This window comes from Chlorocebus sabaeus, chromosome 8 (genome assembly GCF_047675955.1).
Source record: "Chlorocebus sabaeus isolate Y175 chromosome 8, mChlSab1.0.hap1, whole genome shotgun sequence".
Classification (NCBI taxonomy): domain Eukaryota; kingdom Metazoa; phylum Chordata; class Mammalia; order Primates; family Cercopithecidae; genus Chlorocebus; species Chlorocebus sabaeus.
This window is the reverse complement of record NC_132911.1, coordinates 51814579-51836337: the sequence shown is the minus strand read 5'-3', so window position 1 is coordinate 51836337 and position 21759 is coordinate 51814579. Positions and strand designations below refer to the sequence as shown.

The following is a 21759-nucleotide window of genomic DNA, read 5'->3' as shown; positions in this document are numbered from 1 at the left end:
TGGGCAGTTCCCCACTTTCTGGGCACTGCCTCCTCCTTTCTTCCTCCCTCCCCACAGGACTAAGACAAGGAGACAAGGAATTGGCCGACAGGCACCGCTGTGTGGTCGGTTGCCTGTTATACACTTAAACTTCCTTAAGGACAGAAAAGCACATATGCTGTTCCCCATTATGCCCCTTGGGCTGGCTCCCAACTCTGCAGGTGGTCACTCTGTGGGGCAACAATGACTTTCCCTCTGTGGGATGTCTTTGCCTTGGGCACTGCACTCATCCCCCTAGCAGGGAAATATGGGCACTAACTTGCTGGGACATTGGGAGGTTGAAGGGGGAAACGTGAGAATGCGGTAGGCTCACTTCCTGGCCCATGGTGATGACTCACCTTTTGTACCACTGGGGAACACTTGCTGATGAGTCCAGCCTCAGCATCAATCCCTGTGTGCAGCAGCTCAGGGACAGTTCCGAGCTGGAGCTCGGGGACACTGAGGAGCTTTAAAGCTGGTGGGTGTTGTGCCAGGAAGGAGCAGAAGCTGTTTTTTTTTTTTAAATCTTGAGCTGCAGTCTTGCTCTGTCGCCTAGGTAGGCTGGAGTATGGCACAATCTCGGCTCACTGCAACCTCTACCTCCCCAGTTCCAGTGATTTTCCTGCCTTAGCCTCCCAAGTAGCTGGGGTTATAGATGCGCACCACCTCCCCTGGCTAATTTTTTTGTATTTTTAATAGAGATGTGGTTTCACCACGGTGGCCAGGCTGGTCTCGAACTCCTGACCTCAGGTGATCTGCCCGCCTCGGCCTCTCAAAGTGCTGGGATTACAGGCATGAGCCATCATGCCCAGCCCAAGAGCAGAAACTCTTTAGAGCATGCAGGTGATTCTAGTGTGTAGTCACTTGTGATCCTCAAAGCTCCCGCTCATAGATTTATCCATGTTCCAATTTAATCCAACTCTGATAGACATGGTTTAGATGAGAGAGGACAAACTGCTGCTCTGCCTCATGGGGCTGCTGGCCCCTCCTGAGGTGCAGTGGGCGAGAGGGTGGCAGGGGTAGTGGGGCAGGGAGGAGTCTCCATAGGACAGGTCAAGTCACCACAAATTTGGGTTGGATACTTGGGAGGTTGAGGCGGGGGGATCATTTGAGCCCAGGAGTTCGAAGCTGTAGTGAGCTTATGGTTGTGTCACTGCACTCCAGCCTGGATGACAGAGTAAGACTCTGCCTTAAAAAAAAAAAAAAAAATATTCTGGCTGGACTCTGACCATGGGGACCCATTAGACAAAGACCCCTATTTGACCACAGAGCTCCAGGCATGACTGGCCTCCCCAGTCACCACACTCCATTCCAGTGTGGCCCAAGTCAACACCCTGGATGTGGAGCCCTCTCTGGCTCCAGATGTCTCTTGTGAACTGGGGCTGTGCCCAGGGGCCACTGAGTGGCTGGTCCCTTTCTGTGGCTATTCCATGAGCCACCTGTGGTGCTTTTAGATGGCTTTGACATGACACAGGTGGCATCTCCAGGACAGATGTCTCATTTATGAGGGTCAAATTTCACACAGCAGAAACTCTTTGGCCCATCAATTATATATTTAGGTGGCTTTTCTTGGAGGAGCCACCCTGCTTTACTAAGCTTCACCACAGTGACTCTCAGGGCAGGACAGTCACATTGCCGGTTATTCAGAGTCTGGAATACCCAGTGTTTAAAAAAAGAAAGAAAAAAAAAAGCATCTTGGGGAATTCCATCCAATTAACATGACACCTTGACAGTAGGACTCCAACCTCAAAAATGTGTTTCTGTAATCAAAGCCAGGGGACAGGGTGGGCGCAGCGGCTCATGCCTGTAATCCCATCACTTTGGAAGCCCAAGGCGGGAGGGTCGCCTGAGGTCAAGAGTTCGAGACCAGCCTGGCCAGCATGGTGAAACCCAATCTCTACTAAAAATACAAAAATTAGCTGGGAGTGGTGGCTCATGCCTGTAGTCTCAGCTACTCGGGAGGGTGAGGCAGGAGAATCGCTTGAATCTGGGAGGCAGAGGTTGCAGTGAGCCGAGATCATGCCACTGTGCTCTAGCCTGGACACAGAATGAGACTCTGTCTCAAAACAAAGGCAAACAAACGAAAACCAAAACAAAACAAAAAGCCAGGGGACAGCTTCCTGCATCTACCTCAAGGATGATCCAAAATAACCTCATTCCCACAGAGGAAAGGAACCCATCAGCCTGAATGGCAGACGTATCTGCATTTCACTCTCGAGTATCTACACCACTTCCTAGTGGGATGGGTTGTAATGGAACACGTTTGGGAGTGGGGGCTTCCTCTGGGGATGAGTTGCTCATGCAGGCTACCGAGTGTGGGGCCTCCTGGGCTGGGCCCCCTACACTTACCCCATCTTCACCGGCGGCAAACCTCAGCAGGGAGGAAATGCTGCGCTGCAACAGCTGCAAGAGCAGAAGCAGGGCTGGGTTAAACTTCTTCCAGTACAGTAAGTGCTCAAGTTAAATCACTCATTCCCAAAAATTAACATGTTACCTCCAAACCACCTGTCTTCAGAGCTTCGGTCTCAAAGTCTTAGGTCAAAGATGTGTTTTAACATGGAGAGACTGTGTTCACACAGGATGCGTCCTCCCACCTTTCCTAGGGAAGCTCCTAGGACCTAGAGGGAGCTCCAGATGCAACCCATCCCAGCCGAGTCCCAGTGCCTCTGCAGATGTGAGAAGGACGTGCACCTGCTTCAGCTCGGTCTCACCTTCCCTATGCTGGAGTGAGCTAGGAGTGAGTGCATGCTCTGGCCTGGTTCCTACCTTGACCTTCACTCTGCACTGGGGTCTTGAGCGGCAGTCCAGGAAGACCTGCAGGTGCCTCTTGAGAATAGGAGATGTGACAACCCGGGAGCAGTCCCCACAGGAAAAGGCGCCTCTGGTACATGAAAAGCCAAGGAAAGACAAGGCCCCGGGAGGCACAAGTCAGGAAAGCTCCAGTGGGAGATATTTTCCTAAACATGAGTGTCTGCTGAGATACAAAACGGGGCTTTACTCTCAGAATCAAGTTTCTGAGACAGGCCTGCAGCTGCCTGGACTCAGCCTGTCCAAGGGATGAACATCAGCTTCGAGTAGCACTGGCTGGAGGCCGATGAGGGGAGCAGAGGAGGGGATGCTGAGCCTCCCAGGAAGGGAAGTCAGGGCCTGGGAGGCCAGGAGTCAGGCTGCCCCCTGGCCTGGGAGAGAAAGTCGGCTCTCAGCTGCCAGCACAGTCACTGTTTTGTGCTACCATGCATGCCTGCACATGTGTTCATCTCTTCCACGCGGTCCAGTGATGGCTTTTGTAAGGCCACCAGCCTAGGCGTGCCAAGAAGACATTTGCTCTTTGCTTTGTTTTGTTTTGAGATGGAGTCTTGCTCTCGCTCTGTCACACAGGTTGGAGTGCAGTGGCGTGATCTCAACTCACTGCAACCTCCACCTCCCCCTGGTTCAAGAGATTCTCCCACTTCAGCCTCCTGAGTAGCTGGGACTACAGGTGTGTACCATCATGCCTGGCTAATTTTTGTATTTTTAAAATTAATAGTAGAGATGAGGTTTCACCGTCTTGGCCAGGCTGGTCTTGAACTCCTGACCTCAAGTGGCAGGTGGATGCCTGCTCAACTGCCGAGGCAGGTGGATCCCCTCACCCACAGTACTGGGATTACAGAGTCTCACTCTGTCACCAGGCTGGAGTGCAATGGTGCGATCTCAGCTCACTGCAACTTCTGACTCCCTGGTTCAAGAGATTCTCTTGCCTCAGCCTCCCGAGCAGCTGGGATTACGTGCACACACCACCACGCCCAGCTAATTTTTGGATGGTCTGGATCTCCTGACCTCGTGATCCGCCTGCCTCAGCCTCCCAAAGTGCTGGGATTACAGACGTGAGCCACCGTGCCAGTGTCTTTGCTTTTTTTTTTTTGGAGACAGAGTCTCACCCTGTCGCCCAGGCTGGAGTGCAGTGGCGCAATCTCGGCTCACTGTAAGCACTGCCTCCCGGGTTCACACCATTCTCCTGCCTCAGTCTCCCGAGTAGCTGGGACTACAAGCACCCGCCACCACACCCGGCTAATTTTTTGTATTTTTAGTAGAGACGGGGTTTCACCGTGTTAGCCAGGATGGTCTCGATCTCCTGACCTCGTGATCCGCCCGCCTTGGCCTCCCAAAGTGCTGGGATTACAGGCATGAACCACTGTACCTGGCCACCTCTTTGCTTTTTAAGGAGCAGAAAAGTAATGAGCCTGTCCCTTTCTATCACATGACACTGCACTTGGGAGGCCGGAGGACTGACTTCACAGGGATGGACTGCACTGCACTGACACCGGCCCAGACCCTGAGGGAGGGCAGCACAATGGGGTGGGTAGGGACATCTGTCCAGTAGCTGCTCACTGTAAATGTGGTCTCTGTAAACATCTGCACCTTTCACAAAAACCAGGCTATATATAGTCACCAAGTTTTTCTCACTTATTCATGTTTGTCCTGTTTTTTTAATTCTCCTGACTGATAATAAAGGAGGTGGGGACAAACCCAGCACTTCTATCTCATGACAGGAGCAGCTGCAAGAAATAGCAGAAATCTCAGTAAGGAAAAACCACCGGGCCCCAGGGGCCTCTTCCCTTGCCGCTCAGCAGAGGCGGAGGTTGCCCCTTGAGCTCTCCAGGGAGTCACCTGAGGCAGCAAGGCCCAGGTTCTGGGGGCTGGGTTGCTTCTGTGCCCTTTGGGTTCTAGGGCTTTCAGGACAGCCCCTGTCCCCTTACCTGTCTTCCGGCCTCTGTTCCAATCTCCCGTTGCCACACATGTCACACACAGGCCATGAGAAAGCAGTGCTCTCGTCCACGCCAACCACAGTGCCTAGGCCCAAGAGAAGGAAAGCCTACCTCAGAGGCAGCTCTGCCCTGTCCGACTCCTTTGCTCCTCCATGTGCAGAGGACAACATGAGGGGCCTCGTGATTTTTTTCCTTACTTGTGAGTTTATATATATGTTCCTAAGCTTTTTATAATTTCCACTTATTGTACAAAGAAAAATTATAACAATAAGAAGTACATTTTAAAACCTGCCTGCATATTACCACCTAACCAAAGTATTTTCATTGGGATATTTTTCCAGATGCATAGGTAGTTACATCACCACAGCTGAGCTGGCCCTCAGTCCCTCAAACATTCCCCATATTGCATATTTAGGTCTGTGCTTTTTCTGTAGCACATTAATAGTATACAGACTCCTTAACACAGTAACGAGTGTTTGAGCTGTGATTATGCCACTGCACTCCAGCCTGGGTGACAGGGCAAGATCCTGTCCCCCACCCCCCACCAAAAAAAAAAAAAAAAAAAAAAAAGATGAAATAAATGGTAAATTGACAAATGGAAAAGACACCTGAGACGTGTGTCAGAGACACCCCTGGGCATCCCAGAGGGTCATGGAAGGCTTCCTGAGGAAGGGAGTGAGGGGGTCCACAAAGCAACCAGGGTGGGCCACATGGGACCTCAGCACGGGGACTCTGCACACCATGGCAGGGCTGAGGCCGGGCAAGCACAGTTGGTCAGTGCTTGCTGGGGATTGGGATGGTCTGATTTTCTTGGATGTGAAGCACTGTAGATATCATCTTGAGACACCAGCAAATCGCAGACGTCCTTGTTGAAAAGTGGTGAAATTAGATGTTTGAAGACAAAGTAAAATCTGAGTTTCTAGAAAAATAGAAGGGTCTTCCTTTCCACTCTTGGTGCAAAAAATTTAATTCCCCACTAGAACAAACATTGGGAGAAAAATTACCTTTAGAGGATAAATCAGAAGTATGAGAATGAGTAGGCTTGGTTTATTAAAGTGCATTCATGCAATGCATACTTGAATGGCTTTTAAAAAATGAAAATAATAGATCTTGATTTTGAAAAGGCTGCCCTAGCTAATGACATTGTCAAAGTGGGTCAAAGGGATGAAAAGCAAAGTCAATAAAGGCTCATAACGCAGCTGGAAAGCAGTGTTGACTAATTCACAACAGGCAGGCGCATGAGGAGGTGCAAGGGGAGAAAGGAGCGGCTGCATCCCCAAGACCCCAGCATATCTGGCACTGTGGCCTGGTTCCTGCCCAGGGCCTGCAGGCCCACCAAAGGCCCGCTCCCTGGTTTACTGGTGCTTGAATGACTGCTACCTTAATAAAAAGTAGACTGCCACCAGCCAAAGTTCCTTTTTATGCTAGGATATCCATGGGTGTTAATAGCATTTACATTTACATGAGATTAAGCAATTTCCTTCCAATTAGAGAATAAGGAAAGAGTTGAGGAAATACATTTCATCTGAGGTCCATAAGCCATTGTGGAAATCTTTTCTGGCAACCCTAAATAAATTTCAAGAGATGGCTGGGAAGTGTATGATTGAACATTTACTTAAGACCGGGCACAGTGGCTCACACCTGTAATCCCAGCACTTTGGGCGGCTGAGGTGGGAGGATCACGAGGTCAAGAGATCGAGACCATCCTGGCCAACATGATGAAACCCCATTTCTACTAAAAATACAAAAATTAGCCGAGTGTGGTGGCAGGCGCCTGTAGTCCCAGCTACTCGGGAGGCTGAGGCAGGAGAATCGCTTGAACTCAGGAGGCAGAGGTTGCAGTGAGCCGAGATCGCGCCACTGTACTCCAGCCTGGCGAGAGAGAGAGACTCTGTCTCAAAAAAACAAAAACAAAAACAAAAGACATTCACTTAAAGGAGCAACAGAAAAAGATAGTTTACATCAGGGTTGAGGACACCATACTCATGAACTTGCCAGCAGTTTGCCATTACGTCTTTACTTTGCTTATGTGCAGAAATGTCTTGTAATTAGGTTTAGGAAGGGTGTATTGCTAGCTACGAACACATCTTTTTAAAAAGGTGCTTTCAAAGGGACCTCAGGATGGGTAGGTCTGGCGCTCACCGCAGCCTGGTGCACACATTTCTTCAGTAACTTGAACTCTGCTATGCCCTCTTCCTCCCTATCTCCTGATGGAAAGAAGTCAGGGCTCACAAGTCTTCTATTTAGAGGCTAGAGCCTGGGTTTAGACAGGAGTTCATCACTCTTTCCACAGAGATGTGAGCCTACTGCATCCCTTCCTGCATCCCTGCACCAGGTCCCATCGCTAGTGAGTGGTGGACAAAGAGGTGGTGAGCAGAGTGAGGGAGGGAAAACCAGCGTTGGCAAACAACTTCACCCCAGAAGACACAGCAGAGAGACATTTCCACACACCCCAGAGCTGCCACGCAAGGAGAACAGAGATGAGGAGCCCTTGTGACACCAGCAAGGAGTGAGTGCCTCCCCCTCACCCCGTCACTGAGGCCTGGATGGACAGAGGGATGCTGCCAACTCTTAGTGAGTGACTGCTCCATGCTCAGAATACATTCAGGGTCCTTTTAAACTCTGCTCAGAGAAAACGTTCCGTACTCAGCCATCTGAGACCCAGACGCTCAGCTCGTTCAGCTGTTGAGAGAGCTGTCCAAACCCAGCACCAACTTTGCAGAAGTGAAGGGGTCCCCTTGGAGCCATGCAGGGGACATGTCATCACCAAGACCTTCTGGACCAGGGCAGGGCAGAAGCGAGCAAGGCTGAGGTGCTGAGATGGGGGCAACTGCTATTGCCAAATAGCAGTGAGGACTCCAGCCTTGCCTGGATTTGATGGAGGTGGGCAGGCCCATGGCTGGCAGGTGTGCAGACTGACGACTGTGTAGGCGCAGGTCACTGCCTAGCTGCTACCTTGCTATGGGCATTCCTGCATGTGAGGCCTGGATAATCTTTGTTATTTTGCAGCTGGGGGTTTGTTTTCTCTTAATGCCCAGTTGACTGGTTCTCATTAAAGGATCTGGCAGCACTCAGCCCTGCCTCTGTGATAAGTCTGTTTACAAATCTTGAGCCCTATATGCGGGCCTGCAGGGCAGCTATAGAGCAGGCCTGGAAGCAGAAGAAGCCCACAGGGAATGGTACATGAAAATGGTGAGATATGAGGAAAATGAAATGTCAGAAATTTGAACCTATATAGAGAAAGAAAGAGTATTAGAGAAGGAATAAATGAAGGTAAAATAAAATCTTTTACATTTCTAATTCTAAATTGATAGAAAAGATAGTTTATTTAAATAATAATAACAATAATGTAATCAATGATTATACCTTTTGAGTAAGTGAAATGCGTAACAGGAGTGTTACAAGGGATGGGAAAGAAAAAAAAAAGAAATCAGGAACACTCTGATATAAGGTACCTGCATTACCTGTGAAGCAGGACAGTGTTATTTGAAAGTCGACTTGATTGGCTGTAAAGTGTATTGCAAACTCCACTAGAAAAACTTAAAAATCAGTATAATTGGACCGGGCGCGGTGGCTCACGCCTGTAATCCCAGCACTTTGGGAGGCCGAGGCGGTCGGATCACGAGGTCAGGAGATCGAGACCATCCTGGCTAACACGGTGAAACCCCGTCTCTACTAAAAATACAAAAAATTAGCTGAGTGTGGTGGCGGGCACTTGTAGTTCCAGCTACTCGGGAGGCTGAGGCAGGAGAATGGTGTAAGCCTGGGAGGCGGAGCTTGCAGTGAGCTGAGATTGTGCCACTGCATTCCAGACTGGGCGACAGAGCAAGACTCTGTCTCAAAAAAAAAAAAAAAAAAGTATAATTGATATTTTGAAAGAAAAGAGAAAATGGAAACATAATGCTCAATAAAAATGAAAATAGTTAGAAAGAGAGTGGAAGACAAAAAAAAAAAAAAAAAAAGAAACAAGCCGTGCAATAAATAGAAAACAGTTATAAATACAGTTGACATTATCTCAGTTATATGAATAATCACTTTAAATGAGAATGGTCTCAATACACAAATTAAATAACAGAGACTATCAGAGTGAATGAAAAACAAGAACCAACTATATGTTGTTTATGTAAAGACACGTGGCTAGCCACAATGGCTCACACTTGTAATCCCAGCACTTTGGAAGGCCAAGGCTGGGGGATTACTTGAGGTCAGGAGTTTGAGAGCAGCCTGGGCAACACAGTGAAACTCTGTCTCAACAACAACAACAACAAAAATTAACTGGGCATGGTGGTGCGTGCCATCCCAGTAGTCCTAGCTACTCAGGAGGCTGACATGGGAGTATTGCTTTAGCTCAAGAGTTCAAGGTTACAGGAAGCTATGATCACACCAATGCACTCCAGCCTGGATGATCCTGTCTCAAAAACATTAAAACCAAAATATGCCCAGGAGTTTGAGAGCAGCCTGGACAACACAGCAAGACCCCATCTCAAAAAAAAGAATGAAAAAACCAATAAAAAATCCAAAACACTTCTGGTTACAAGCATTTCGGATATGGGATACTCAACTTGTATAATCATAATAATATAAATACCATTTATTGATTTTCATCTTTGAGAATCAATCTGTAGAAAATGTGTGCAAAGCTTAATTATAGTTATACAACAGAATGTTACCAATCTTAACAATATAAAGTGCAGATGCAAAGGTAGGTAGATGGAAAGGAAGAGTGTAATAAAAGAAGGGAAGGAGAGCTAATATTATTTTCTTCCAAAGTGATACTATCTCCAGCAAATGGAACAACAAAACCCCTCTGGTTAACATCATAATCAATGGTGAGAAAGTACATGGTTAACCCTTAAGATTAAGAACAGGGCAAGGATGTTCCCACTACTGCTTTTCTACATGGTACTGATAGTCCTAGCTAATGCAGTAAGACAAGAAAATAAAATAAAAGCTACACAGATTGAGAAGAAAGAAAGAAAACTGTTCACAGATGACTTAGTTTTCTATGTAGAAAATCCCAAAGAAACAACAAAAAACCACTGGAACTACTAAGTGATTACAGCAAAGTTGCAGGGTTAATATCAAAAAGTTAATTGTTTTCCTATGAAATGCAATGAATGATTGGAATTTGAAATTAAAAACAATACTATTTACAATAGCAACAAAATAAATGAAATACTTCAGTATAAATCTAACAAAATATGTATAAGATCTGTATGAGGAAAACTAAAAAACTCTTCTGAAAGATATCAAAGAAGATATAAACACAGAGATATTCCATGTTCATGGATAAGAAGGCTCTAGTATTAACATGTCAGTTTTTCCCCACCTGATCTACAGACTCAACACTATCCCAATCAAAATCTCATCAAGTTATTTTGTGGATATCAACAAATTGATTCTAAAGTTTATATGGAGAGGCAAAATGACCTAGAATAGCCAAGACAATATTGAAGAACAAGAACAAAGTTGGAAAACTGACAGCACCCAACTTCAAGACTTAAAAGTTGCAGTAATTGGCTGGGCACAGTGGCTTACGCCTGTAATCCCAGCACTTTGGGAGGCCGAAGCGGGTGGCTCATGAGGTCAGGAGATCGAGACTATCCCGGCTAACATGGTGAAACCCCGTCTCTACTAAAAATACAAAAAAAATTAGCCGGGATGGTGGCGGGCGCCTGTAGTCCCAGCTACTCGGGAGGCTGAGGCAGAAGAATGGCGTGAACCCGGGAGGTAGAGCTTGCAGTGAGCAGAGATCCGGCCACTGCATGTCACTGAGTGACAGAGAGAGACTCCATCTCAAAACAAAAAAAACAAAAACAAAAACAAAAACAGAAACAACCCCCCCGCCCCAAAAACAGAACAGGCAAATTCATAGAAACAAATAGTAGATTGGTGGTTTCCTAAGACTAGGGTGTGGGAGGGTGGGTGGTAATGGGGCATGAATGATAATAGGTGTGGGTTTTTGCTCTAAAATTAGATTGTAGTGATGTTTGCACAATTCTGTGAATACTAAAAACACTTTAAAGGAGTGAATTATAGGGTATTATAGGTATAGCACAATAAAGTTGTTTAAAAATCTCCATGAACCCCAAACTGCTGAAATCCTCCTTTACAGAAATCAGTTAAGGATCAATGTCCAAGAACGCTTATTACAGCCTTGTTTAATAACTGCAAAAACACGAGAGATCCTGGATGTCCGTGAGTGGAGGGAGAGTTTATTCATATGAGGGGATGCTATGCAACTACTAACCTCTTGAGTTGGATCTCTCTCCCCACCTGGACAGATATTCCTGCTACAGAGAAGCAAGTGGCAGAATAATGTGCAGTAAATCATCTGACTTGCAAGCACGCACACCCCCTCAAGGCGGGCAGCTGTCTCTCCTGGATGTGCCAGTGCAGCAGAAAGCCGGGGACAGAGGGCGGGCTGTTAACTCTCTCTTCATTTATTTTTCACTAGTTCCACTAGCCATGTATGACTTTTATTACTAAGTTTTATAAAGTTAAAAGAGAGAAAATATTAATGCTGTTTTCAGCTCCAGACTCGCATATCTAACCAGCTGCTGAAACATCTCAGATGTATGCAAAACATGCAAACTCTCCTGACAGAACTGAGTGTGTCCCCTTAAAGCTGACCTTGCCTGCCACATCCTACTTAATGAACAGCACTACCATCACCTTATCTGAGCCAGGAGCTCAGAGGTCGTCAGATATATCTTCTGCCTCCATCTATGCCCAATTCATCACTTAACCTGCCGATTTCCCTAAGTCCACCCTTGAATTTCCTTCTCTACCGCTGCCCCCAATGCCATCCAGCCCCTCCACTCTGCTCTGCAGGGAGGACATCAGACCAGGCTGCCTGTACCAATGACAAAGCATACTCCTGACACCACCAGCCTGGTGGGCCCACCAGCCTCAGCTTAGTCCCACCTCCATCTGGCTGCCTGTCCTGCCTCTTTCCGGACACGCCTGCTCATGCCAGTGGCCTTACGAAGTTCTGCTTTCTTCCCAGGAATGTTCCTTCTGCTCCATCCCTGACCTAAGTAGTCTCATCTATGCTTCAGAGCTCAGCTTGAGGCTCCTGTCTTTGGGAAGCCTTCCCTGAGCTCCCCACTAAGGTGTGGGCCCAGGTATCAGCGGCTAGAGCACTCAGAGCCTGGGATAGGCCTGTCTGTGTTCATCTGATTCACCTCCTTCTGTGCAGAATCGAGTTTGATACCAAGAACAATTTCTGCTTTTGTTCTTTATGTATCCAGTGTCTGGAACTTGGCAGGCACTCCACAAATACTTGGTGAATAAATGAGTAAATGAATATAAAGTATAATAGTTAAGAAAGCGTAAACACCAATTCCTGTGAGACGGCTGCCTACCTTGAACACTGCAGATGGAGTTGACAGGTGTGGCAGAGTCCAGACTGTCAAGCATCACCGGATCAGGCAGCTCACAGGAACTTGCACCAGAGACCATACTCAAAAGGGGTTTCTGAAGCAAGATGACAGTCCGTTCAGCACAGACAATCCGACCTGCCGACAGAGACACTTCAGGTTACTGAAGCCTTGAAGAAAAAGTGAATTGTGCTCATAATGGCAGTCTCCTTTGCTACCCGTCGAGTCATGCAGGTGAAGGTGTAGTTATGGGACTGGGTCCAGCAGCACATGCATTGTGTGTACACATTCCCAAACCCCGTGAGCTAAGCTAAAGAAGCACTCAAATGTGAGATTCAAGTCAATCCACAAACGGTAAATTATGTGGTATGTGAATTATGACTTGATAAAAAATTTAAAAAGATAGCTTAGGCAGGATTTTAGTTTGATCCTGGAAAAAGGGGATGGCTGATCTAAGTATATGCATTTATAATATTCTAGCTTTTGGTTTGTTTGTGGATTCTGCAGCAGTACAGGGTGCCACCAGCAGACAATTCTGGAGTGAGCAACAGCCATCTCCATGGAGCTGGTTGTGCCCAGGTAGCCGCTACAGGGTCAGTGAAAGCTGGAGGCTGGTACATGGGCCATGTCTGTGATGGGCTCCGCGAAGGTGCTGGCAGCGTCCAAGCAACATGGAGGCATCCAGAGGTCACAAGAGCTACTCTATGGGCACCGATCAGTCGCCCCTGTATCAAAGCTGTGGAGAAGCAAGCACACCCTGGTCACGGAGAGCGTCCTTGAAGAAGAGGCTGTGAGGGGCAGCCCCAGCGAGTGCCTCCAGGACTTCAGAGCCCAGCACACACAAGGGGGCCACATAGACAAGCAGGGTTTTGGGGAGCTTGGGGTCACTCTCCTCCTGCGTTTGCAGAGTGACATCGGTTACCAGCAGCCAGATCTCCCTTTGCTCCAGAAGAAGCAGACTCTTCAGCTATAATTTGAAGACACAATAAAGATTATTATATCAAAAAATGTTTTAAAAGCATTTAAAAGCAAAAGTTATACATATACTAACAATTTAAGATATTATTTCAAAAACACTTTAAAACATACACTAGATTTTGCACATCTTGGTCACTAGCCCCATGTGCCCTGGGTGCCTCGACTTTGCACCTGGTTAAAGGCTTCCTTGATTGGGAACAGGCCACCCTTCCCTGGCAGCATTCCATTTGTCCCCCGACATCTTCAGGCTGAATCCACTGTTCTTTTCCTCCTGGTCCTCTGCTCATATACTTACAATGTTAATTACAACACTGTTTCCTGTCTAGTACATACATATTATTCTTTCTGGGCAGTTGTAAGTTTCCTGAGGGTTAGGAACAGATCTTACTTGCCCTCAGACTTTGTACAGGGACTTGGTATAAAGCTGGTGTCACATATTTGTTGCATCTGCAATAGGTTTTATTATTTTCTTTTCTTCTTTCCTTCTATATTTTTTCATCTTTTTCTTATTTTCCAAACTTGTAATGCCTTTTCAATTTCCATTAAACTGGTATTCTGCCCCTTCCTTTTGGTCAGGGCTTAGGACTCAGTAGACGCAAATGGGGCCAAAGATGGCCAGCAGGGCCAGGGCCTGAGGATGTGGCTAGTTGGAGGTTCAGCTGGTGTTGCTGGCACAGTGTGGTCAGGCTGAGGATTCCACATGGCTGGTTAACAGGACTGGGCAGAGAAGGTCACTTGTGTGGTGTGTAGCTGGGGGTTGGGGTGAAGGAGGTGGCCTACATTGTCAGGAGGTTGATTACATACAGGACATATGAATAAGTAATATTGAGGAAACTGAAGCCAAGCTTCTTGCTGTTGGAGAAGGGAGTTATACATATAGAAACAGCAAAACTTAGAATAAATTCTGTGGTAATGCTCTAGAGTTGGAAGTATTGGTATGAAATCATGATTTTAGATAGATAGAAATATAGAAGTAGATACAGTTGTGTATGTGTGTATGTGGATGAATATACACACACATTTCCTTCCTCTGTCCACTGAGAGGGCATAGAAGCAATGATATCCCAATAGCAGGAAGCCCACCTAGAACCTGGATCTTGGCTTCTAAATACCATTCTTAACCAGGCACAGTGGCATAAGCAACTCAGGAGCAGTCTCAGCTACTTGGGAGGCTGAGGTGAGAGGATTGCTTGAGCTCAGGAGTTTGAGGCTGTGGTACACCAAGATCATGCCTGTGAATAGCCACTGCATTTCAGCTTAGTAAACATAGCAAGATGCCATCTCTGAAAAACTGAAACTAAAACTAAAAAAAAAACAAAAACAAAAAACCATTATCCATTAAAATCAACCAGAACTTCTTGAAAAGATGGCTGATTCCAGAGCACAGAGAGCAAAAGATTAATCATGACACATCTTTCTGTGTCAGAAAATAAGGAGGTACTCAAAGAATGATGGGCATGTGTCCAAAGGACACAGGAGCCAGCTTAAATATGGTAAAATTGAGCATCAAAATGAATACAGTAATAGATATAACTTGCTGAATAAAAGATGAATTCATTGGTCCATACTGATATTTAATAAGTGGGCTGGGCACAGTGGCTCACGCCTGTAATCCCAGCAACTTGGGAGGCTGAGGTGGGAGGATTACTTGAGCTCAGGAGTTTGAGACCTGGCTATATAGTGAGACCCCATCTCTACAAAAAATAAAGCTGGGTGTGGTGGCAAGTACCTGTAGTCCCAGCTACTTGGGAGGCTGAGGTAGGAGAATTGTTTGGGCCCAAGAGGTCAATGTTGCAGTGAGCTGTGATTGCACCATTGCACTACAGCCTAGATGACAGAGCAAGACCACCTTCTCAAAGAAAAAAAAAATTAAAAAAATTAGTGGGCCAAGCATGGTGGCTCACGCCTGCAATCCCAGCACTTTGGGAGGCCAAGGCAGGCGGATTACCTGAGGTTAGGAGTTGAAGACCAGCCTGACCAACATGGAGAAACCCTGTCTCTACTAAAAACACAAAATTAGCCAGGTGTGGTGGGGCATGCCTGTAATCCCAGCTACTTGGGAGGCTGAGGAAGGCTGCTTGAACCCGGGAGGCAGAGGTTGTGGTGAGCTGAGTTTGCACCATTGCACTCCAGCCTGGGCAACAAGAACAAAACTCCATCTCAAAAAAAAAAAAAAAAAAAAAAATTGGTGAATATTTCAGGAAGGGCAAAGATTTCTATAAGGTTATCTGAGGGTGGGAGTTCTGACAACCTTCAAAGATTTTAGATGCTCTTTGTAAATATTCTGGATTTGGCCAGTTGTCTCTCTTTCAATCTATTAATGAACCAAAATGTTCTAATCTCCTTTGAAATTAACTATGAAATTATCTCTACTACTGGGGTTATGAACAAAGTCAGTAACAATAAAATCATCTGGAAAAAGACATCAGTAACTAATTAAAGCAGTATTACTGGGGAAGGCAGATAGTTGGTGCCAAGATGGCCAAATAGGAACAGCTCCAGCCTCCAGGTCCCAGCGTGAGCGACACAGAAGACGGGTGATTTCTGCATTTCCAACTGAGGTACCGGGTTCATCTCACTGGGGCATGTCGGACAGTGGGTGCAGGACAGTGGGCGTAGCCCAACGAGTGAGAGTCAAAGCAGGGCGAGGCACCGCCTTACCCGGGAAGCACAAGGGAGAAAGGAATTCCCTTTACTAGCCAAGGGAAACCGTGAAACACAACACCTGGAAAATCGGGTCACTCACACCCTAATACTGCACTTTACCAAGGGTCTTAGCAAACAGCACACCAGGAGATTACATCCCACTCCTGGCCCGGAGGGTTCCACACCCATAGAGCCTCCCTCATTGCTAGCACAGCAATCTGAGATTGAACTGCAAGGTGGCAGCAAGGCTGGGAGAGGGGTGCCTGCCATTGCTGAGGCTTAAGTAGGTAAAGAAAGCGGCTGGGAAGCTTGAACTGGGTGGAACCCACTGCAGCTCAAGGAGGCCTGCCTGCCTCTGTAGACTCCACCTCTGGGGACAGGGCATAGCTAAACAAAAGACAGCAGAAACCTCTGCAGATGTAAATGTCCCTCTCTGACAGCTTTGAAGAGAGCAGAGGTTCTCCCAGCACAGAGTTTGAGCTCTGAGAACGGAAAGACTGCCTGCTCAAGTGGGTCCCTGATCCCCGAGTAGCCTAACTGGGAGACATCCCCCACTAGGGGCAGACGGACACCTCACACTTCCTATGGCCAGGTATACCTCTGAGACAAAGCTTCCAGAGGAACAATCAGACAGCAACATTTGCTGTTCAGCAATATTCACTCTTCTGCAGCCTCCGCTGCTGATACCCAGGCAAACAGGGTCTGGAGTGGACCTCGAGCAAACTCCAACAGACCTGCAGCTGAGGGTCCTGACTGTTAGAAGGAAAAATATTAAACAGAAAGGACATCCACACCAAAACCCCATCTGTACATCACCATCATCAAAGACCAAAGGTAGATAAAACCACAAAGATGGGGAAAAAGCAGTGCAGAAAAGCTGGAAATTCTAAAAATCAGAGTGCCTCTCCCCTCCAAAGGAACACAGCTCCTCACCAGCAACGGAACAAAGCTGGATGGAGAATGACTTTGACAAGTTGAGAGAAGAAGGCTTCAGACAATCAAACTTCTATGAGCTAAAGGAGGAATTACGAACCCAGTGCAAAGAAACTAAAAACCTTGAAAAAAGATTTGACAAATGCCTAACTAGAATAACCAATGTAGAGAAGTCCTTAAACGACCTGATAGAGATGAAAACCATGACATGTGAACTACGTGACAAATGCACAAGCTTCAGTAACTGACTCGATCAACTGGAAGAAAGGGTATCAGTGACTGAAGATCAAAAGAATGAAATGAAGTGAGAAGAGAAGTTTAGAGAAAAAAGAGTAAAAAGAAATGAACAAAACCTCCAAGAAATATGGGACTATGTGAAAACACCAAACTACATCTGACTGTTGTACCTGAAAGTGACAGGGAGAATGGAACCAAGTTGGAAAACACTCTTCAGGATATTATCCAGGAGAACTTCCCCAACCTAGCAAGGCAGGCCAACATTCAAAATCGGGAAATACAGAGAATACCACAAAGATACTCCTCGAGAAGAGCAACTCCAACACACATAATTATCAGATTCACCAAAGTTGAAATGAAGCAAAAAATGTTAAGGGCAGCCAGAGAGAAAGACTGGGTTACCCACAAAGGGAAGCCCATCAGACAAACAGCGGATCTCTTTGCAGAAACTCTACAAGTCAGAAGAGAGTGGGGGCCAATATTCAACATGCTTAAAGAAAAGAATTTTCAACCCAGAATTTCATATCCAGCCAAACTAAGTTTCAGAAGTGAAGGAGAAATAAAATCCTTTACAGAAAAGCAAATGCTGAGAGATTCTGTCACCACCAGGCCTGCCCTACAAGAGCTCCTGAGGGAAGCACTAAACATGGAAAGGAACGACCGGTACCAGCCACTGCAAAAAACATGCCAAAATGTAAAGACCATCAATGCTAGGAAGAAACTGCATCAACTAATGAGCAAAATAACCAGCTAACATCATAATGACAGGATCAAGCTCACACATCACAATGTTAACCTTAAAGGTAAATGGGCTAAATGCTCCAATTAAAAGACATAGACTGGCAAATTGGATAAAGAGTCAAGACCCATCAGTTTGCTGTATTCAAGAGACCTATCTCACATGCAGAGACACACATAGGCTCAAAATAAAGAGATGAAGGAAGATCTACCAAGCAAATGGAGAACAAAAAAAAGCAGGGTTGCAATACTAGTCTCTGATAAAACAGACTTTAAACCATCAAAGATCAAAAGAGACAAAGAAGGCCATTACATAATGGTAAAGGGATCAATTCATCAGGAAGAGCTAACTATCCTAAATATATACGCACCCAATATAGGAGCACCCAGATTCATAAAGCAAGTCCTTAGAGACTTACAAAGAGACTTAGACTCCCATACAATAATAATGGGAGACTTTAACACCCCACTGTCAACATTAGACAGATCAACGAGACAGAAAGTCAAGAGGGATATCCAGGAATTGAACTCAGCTCTGCACCAAGCAGATCTATTAAACATCTATAGAACTCTCCACCCCAAATCAACAGAATATATATTCTTCTCAGCACCACATCGCACTTATTCCAAAATTGACCACACAGTTGGAAGTAATGCACTCCTCAGAAAATGTACAAGAACAGAAAGTATAACAAACTGTCTCTCAGACCACAGTGCAATCAAACTAGAACTCAGGATTAAGAAACTCAATCAAAACTGCTCAATGACATGGAAACTGAACAACCTGCTCCTGAATGACTACTGGGTACATAACGAAATGAAGGCAGAAATAAAGATGTTCTCTGAAACCAATGAGAACAAAGATACAACATACCAGAATCTCTGGGACACATTTAAAGCAGTGTGTAGAGGGAAATGTATAGCACTAAATGCCCACAAGAGAAAGCAGGAAAGATCTAAAATTGACACTCTAACATCGCAATTAAAAGAATTAGAGAAGCAAGAGCAAACACATTCAAAAGCTAGCAGAAGGCAAGAAATAACTAAGATCAGAGCAGAACTGAAGGAGATAGAGACACAAAAAACCCTCCAAAAAATCAATGAATCCAGGAGTTGGGTTTTTGAAAAGATCAACAAAATTGACAGACCGCTAGCAAAACTAATAAAGAAGAAAAGAGAGAAGAATCAAATAGATGCAATAAAAAAATGATAAAGGGGGTATCACCACTGACCCCACAGAAATACAAACTACCATCAGAGAATAATATAAACACCTCTATGCAAATAAACTAGAAAAGCTAGAAGAAATGGATAATTTCCTGGACACTTACACTCTCCCAAGACTAAATCAGGAAGAAGTTGAATCCCTGAATAGACCAATAGCAGGCTCTGAAATGGAGGCAATAATTAATAGCCTACCAACCAAAAAAAGTCCAGGACCAGATGGATTCAAAGCCGAATTCTACCAGAGGTACAAGGAGGAACTGGTACCATTCCTTCTGAAAGTATTCCAATCAATAAAAAAGAGGGAATCCTCCCTAACTCATTTTACAAGGTCAACATCACCCTGATACCAAAGCCTGACCGAGATACAACAAAAAAAGAGAATTTTAGACCAATATCCCTGATGAACATCGATGCAAAAAAATACTGGCAAACCGAATCCAGCAGCACATCAAAAAGCTTATCCACCATGATCAAGTGGGCTTCATCCCTGGGATGCAAGGCTGGTTCAACATACGCAAATCAATAAATGTAATCCAGCATACAAATGCAACCAAAGACAAAAACCACATGATTATCTCAACGGATGCAGAAAAGGCCTTTGACAAAATTCAACAGCCCTTCATGCTAAAAACTCTCAATAAATTCGGTATTGATGGTCGTATCTCAAAATAATAAGAGCTATTTATGACAAACCCACAGCCAATATCATCCTGAATGGACAAAAACTGGAAGCATTCCCTTTGAAAACTGGCACAAGACAGGGATGCCCTCTCTCACCACTCCTATTCAACATAGTGTTGGAAGTTCTGGCTAGGGCAGTCAGGCAAGAGAAAGAAATCAAGGGGATTCAGTTAGGAAAAGAAGAAGTCAAATTGTCCCTGTTTGCAGATGACATGATTGTATATTTAGAAAATCCCATAGTCTCAGTCCAAAATTTCCTTAAGCTGATAAGCAACTTCAGCAAAGTCTCAGGATACAAAACCAATGTGCAAAAATCACTAGCATTCTTACACACCAGTAACAGACAAACAGAGAGCCAAATCATGAATGAACTCCCATTCACAATAGTTTCAAAGAGAATAAAATACCTAGGAATACAACTTACAAGGGATGTAAAGGACCTCTTCAAGGAGAACTACAAACCACTGCTCAGTGAAATAAAAGAGGACATAAACAAATGGAAGAACATACCATGCTCATGGATAGGAAGAATCAATATTGTGAAAATGGCCATACTGCCCAAGGTAATTTATAGATTCAATGCCATCCCCATTAAGCTACCAATGACTTTCTTCACAGAATTGGAAAAAACTGATTTAAAGTTCATATGGAACCAAAAAAGAGCCCACATTGCCAAGACAATCCTAAGCCAAAAGAACAAAGCTGGAGGCATCACGCTACCTGACTTCAGACTATACTACAAGGCTAAAGTAACCATAACAGCATGGTACTGGCACCAAAACAGAGATATAGACCAATGGAACAGAACAGAGCCCTCAGAAATAATACCACACATCTACAGCCATCTGATCTTTGACAGACCTGATAAAAACAAGAAAGGGGGAAAGGATTCCCTATTTAATAAATGGTGCTGGGAAAATTGGCTAGCCATAAGTAGAAAGCTGAAAGTGGATCCTTTCCTTACTCCTTATACGAAAATTAATTCAAGATGGATTAGAGACTTAAATGTCAGACGTAAAACCATAAACACTCTAGAAGAAAACCTAGGGAATACCATTCAGGACATAGGCGTGGGCGAGGACTTCATGTCTCAAATACCAAAAGCAACAGCAACAAAAGCCAAAATTGACAAATGGGATCTAATTAAAGAGCTTCTACACAGCAAAAGAAACTACCATCAGAGTGAACAGGCAACCTCCAGAATGGGAGAACATTTTTGCAGTCTACTCATCTGACAAAGGGCTAAGATCCAGAACCTATAAAGAACTCAATCAAATTTACAAGAAAAAAACAAACAACCCCATCAAAAAGTGGGCAAAGGATATGAGCAGACACTTCTCAAAAGAAGACATTCATACAGCCAACATACACATGAAAAAATGCTCATCATCACTGGCCATCAGAGAAATGCAAATCAAAACCACAATGAGATACCATCTCACACCAGTCAGAATGGCAATCATTAAAAAATCAGGAAACAGGTGCTGGAGAGGATGTGGAGAAATAGGAACACTTTTACACTGTTGGTGGGACAGTAAACTAGTGCAACCATTGTGGAAAACAGTGTGGCGATTCCTCAAGGATCTAGAACTAGAAATACCATTTGACCCAGCCATCCCATTACTAGGGATATACCCAAAGGATTATAAGTCATGCTGCTATAAAGACACATGCACATGTATGTTTACTGCAGCACTATTCACAATAGCAAAGACTTGGTCAATCCAAATCTCCATCAGTGACAGACTGGATTAAGAAAATGTGGCACATATACACCATGGAATACTATGCAGCCATAAAAAAGGATGAGTTCGTGTCCTTTGTAGGGACATGGATGCAGCTGGAAACCATCCCTCTCAGGAAACTATCGCAAGAACAGAAAACCAAACACCACATGTTCTCACTCATAGGTGGGAATTGAACAATGAGAACACCTGGACACAGGAAGAGGAACATCACACACCAGGGCCTGTTGTGGGGTTGGGGGAGCGGGGAGGAATAGCATTAGGAGATATACATAATGTAAATCACGAGTTAACGGGTGCAGCACACCAACATGGCACATGTATACATATGTAACAAACCTGCACGTTGTGCACATGTACCTTAGAACATAAAGTATAATAAAAAAAATAGTGGGAAGGTATGAGTTTAATCTACAATTACTTAATACA

General features: G+C 45.2%; 1 protein-coding gene across 12 annotated transcripts in view; it reads right to left on the bottom strand.

The window, feature by feature from the left end:
• Nucleotides 1-21759, bottom strand: part of SPIDR (scaffold protein involved in DNA repair) — a 502324-nt gene that overhangs the window by 4214 nt on the left and 476351 nt on the right. For 11 of the 12 annotated variants that reach the window (XM_008000554.3, XM_008000556.3, XM_008000555.3 and 8 more), the window contains 5 exons: nucleotides 12902-13112; nucleotides 12131-12283; nucleotides 4755-4848; nucleotides 2785-2899; nucleotides 2368-2421 (listed from right to left, as the gene is read on the bottom strand). In XM_008000554.3, the coding sequence (XP_007998745.3) occupies nucleotides 2368-2421; nucleotides 2785-2899; nucleotides 4755-4848; nucleotides 12131-12283; nucleotides 12902-13112 (627 nt within the window). The remainder of the gene's footprint in view (nucleotides 1-2367; nucleotides 2422-2784; nucleotides 2900-4754; nucleotides 4849-12130; nucleotides 12284-12901; nucleotides 13113-21759) is intronic. The other variant, XM_008000557.3, reaches the window with a different exon arrangement.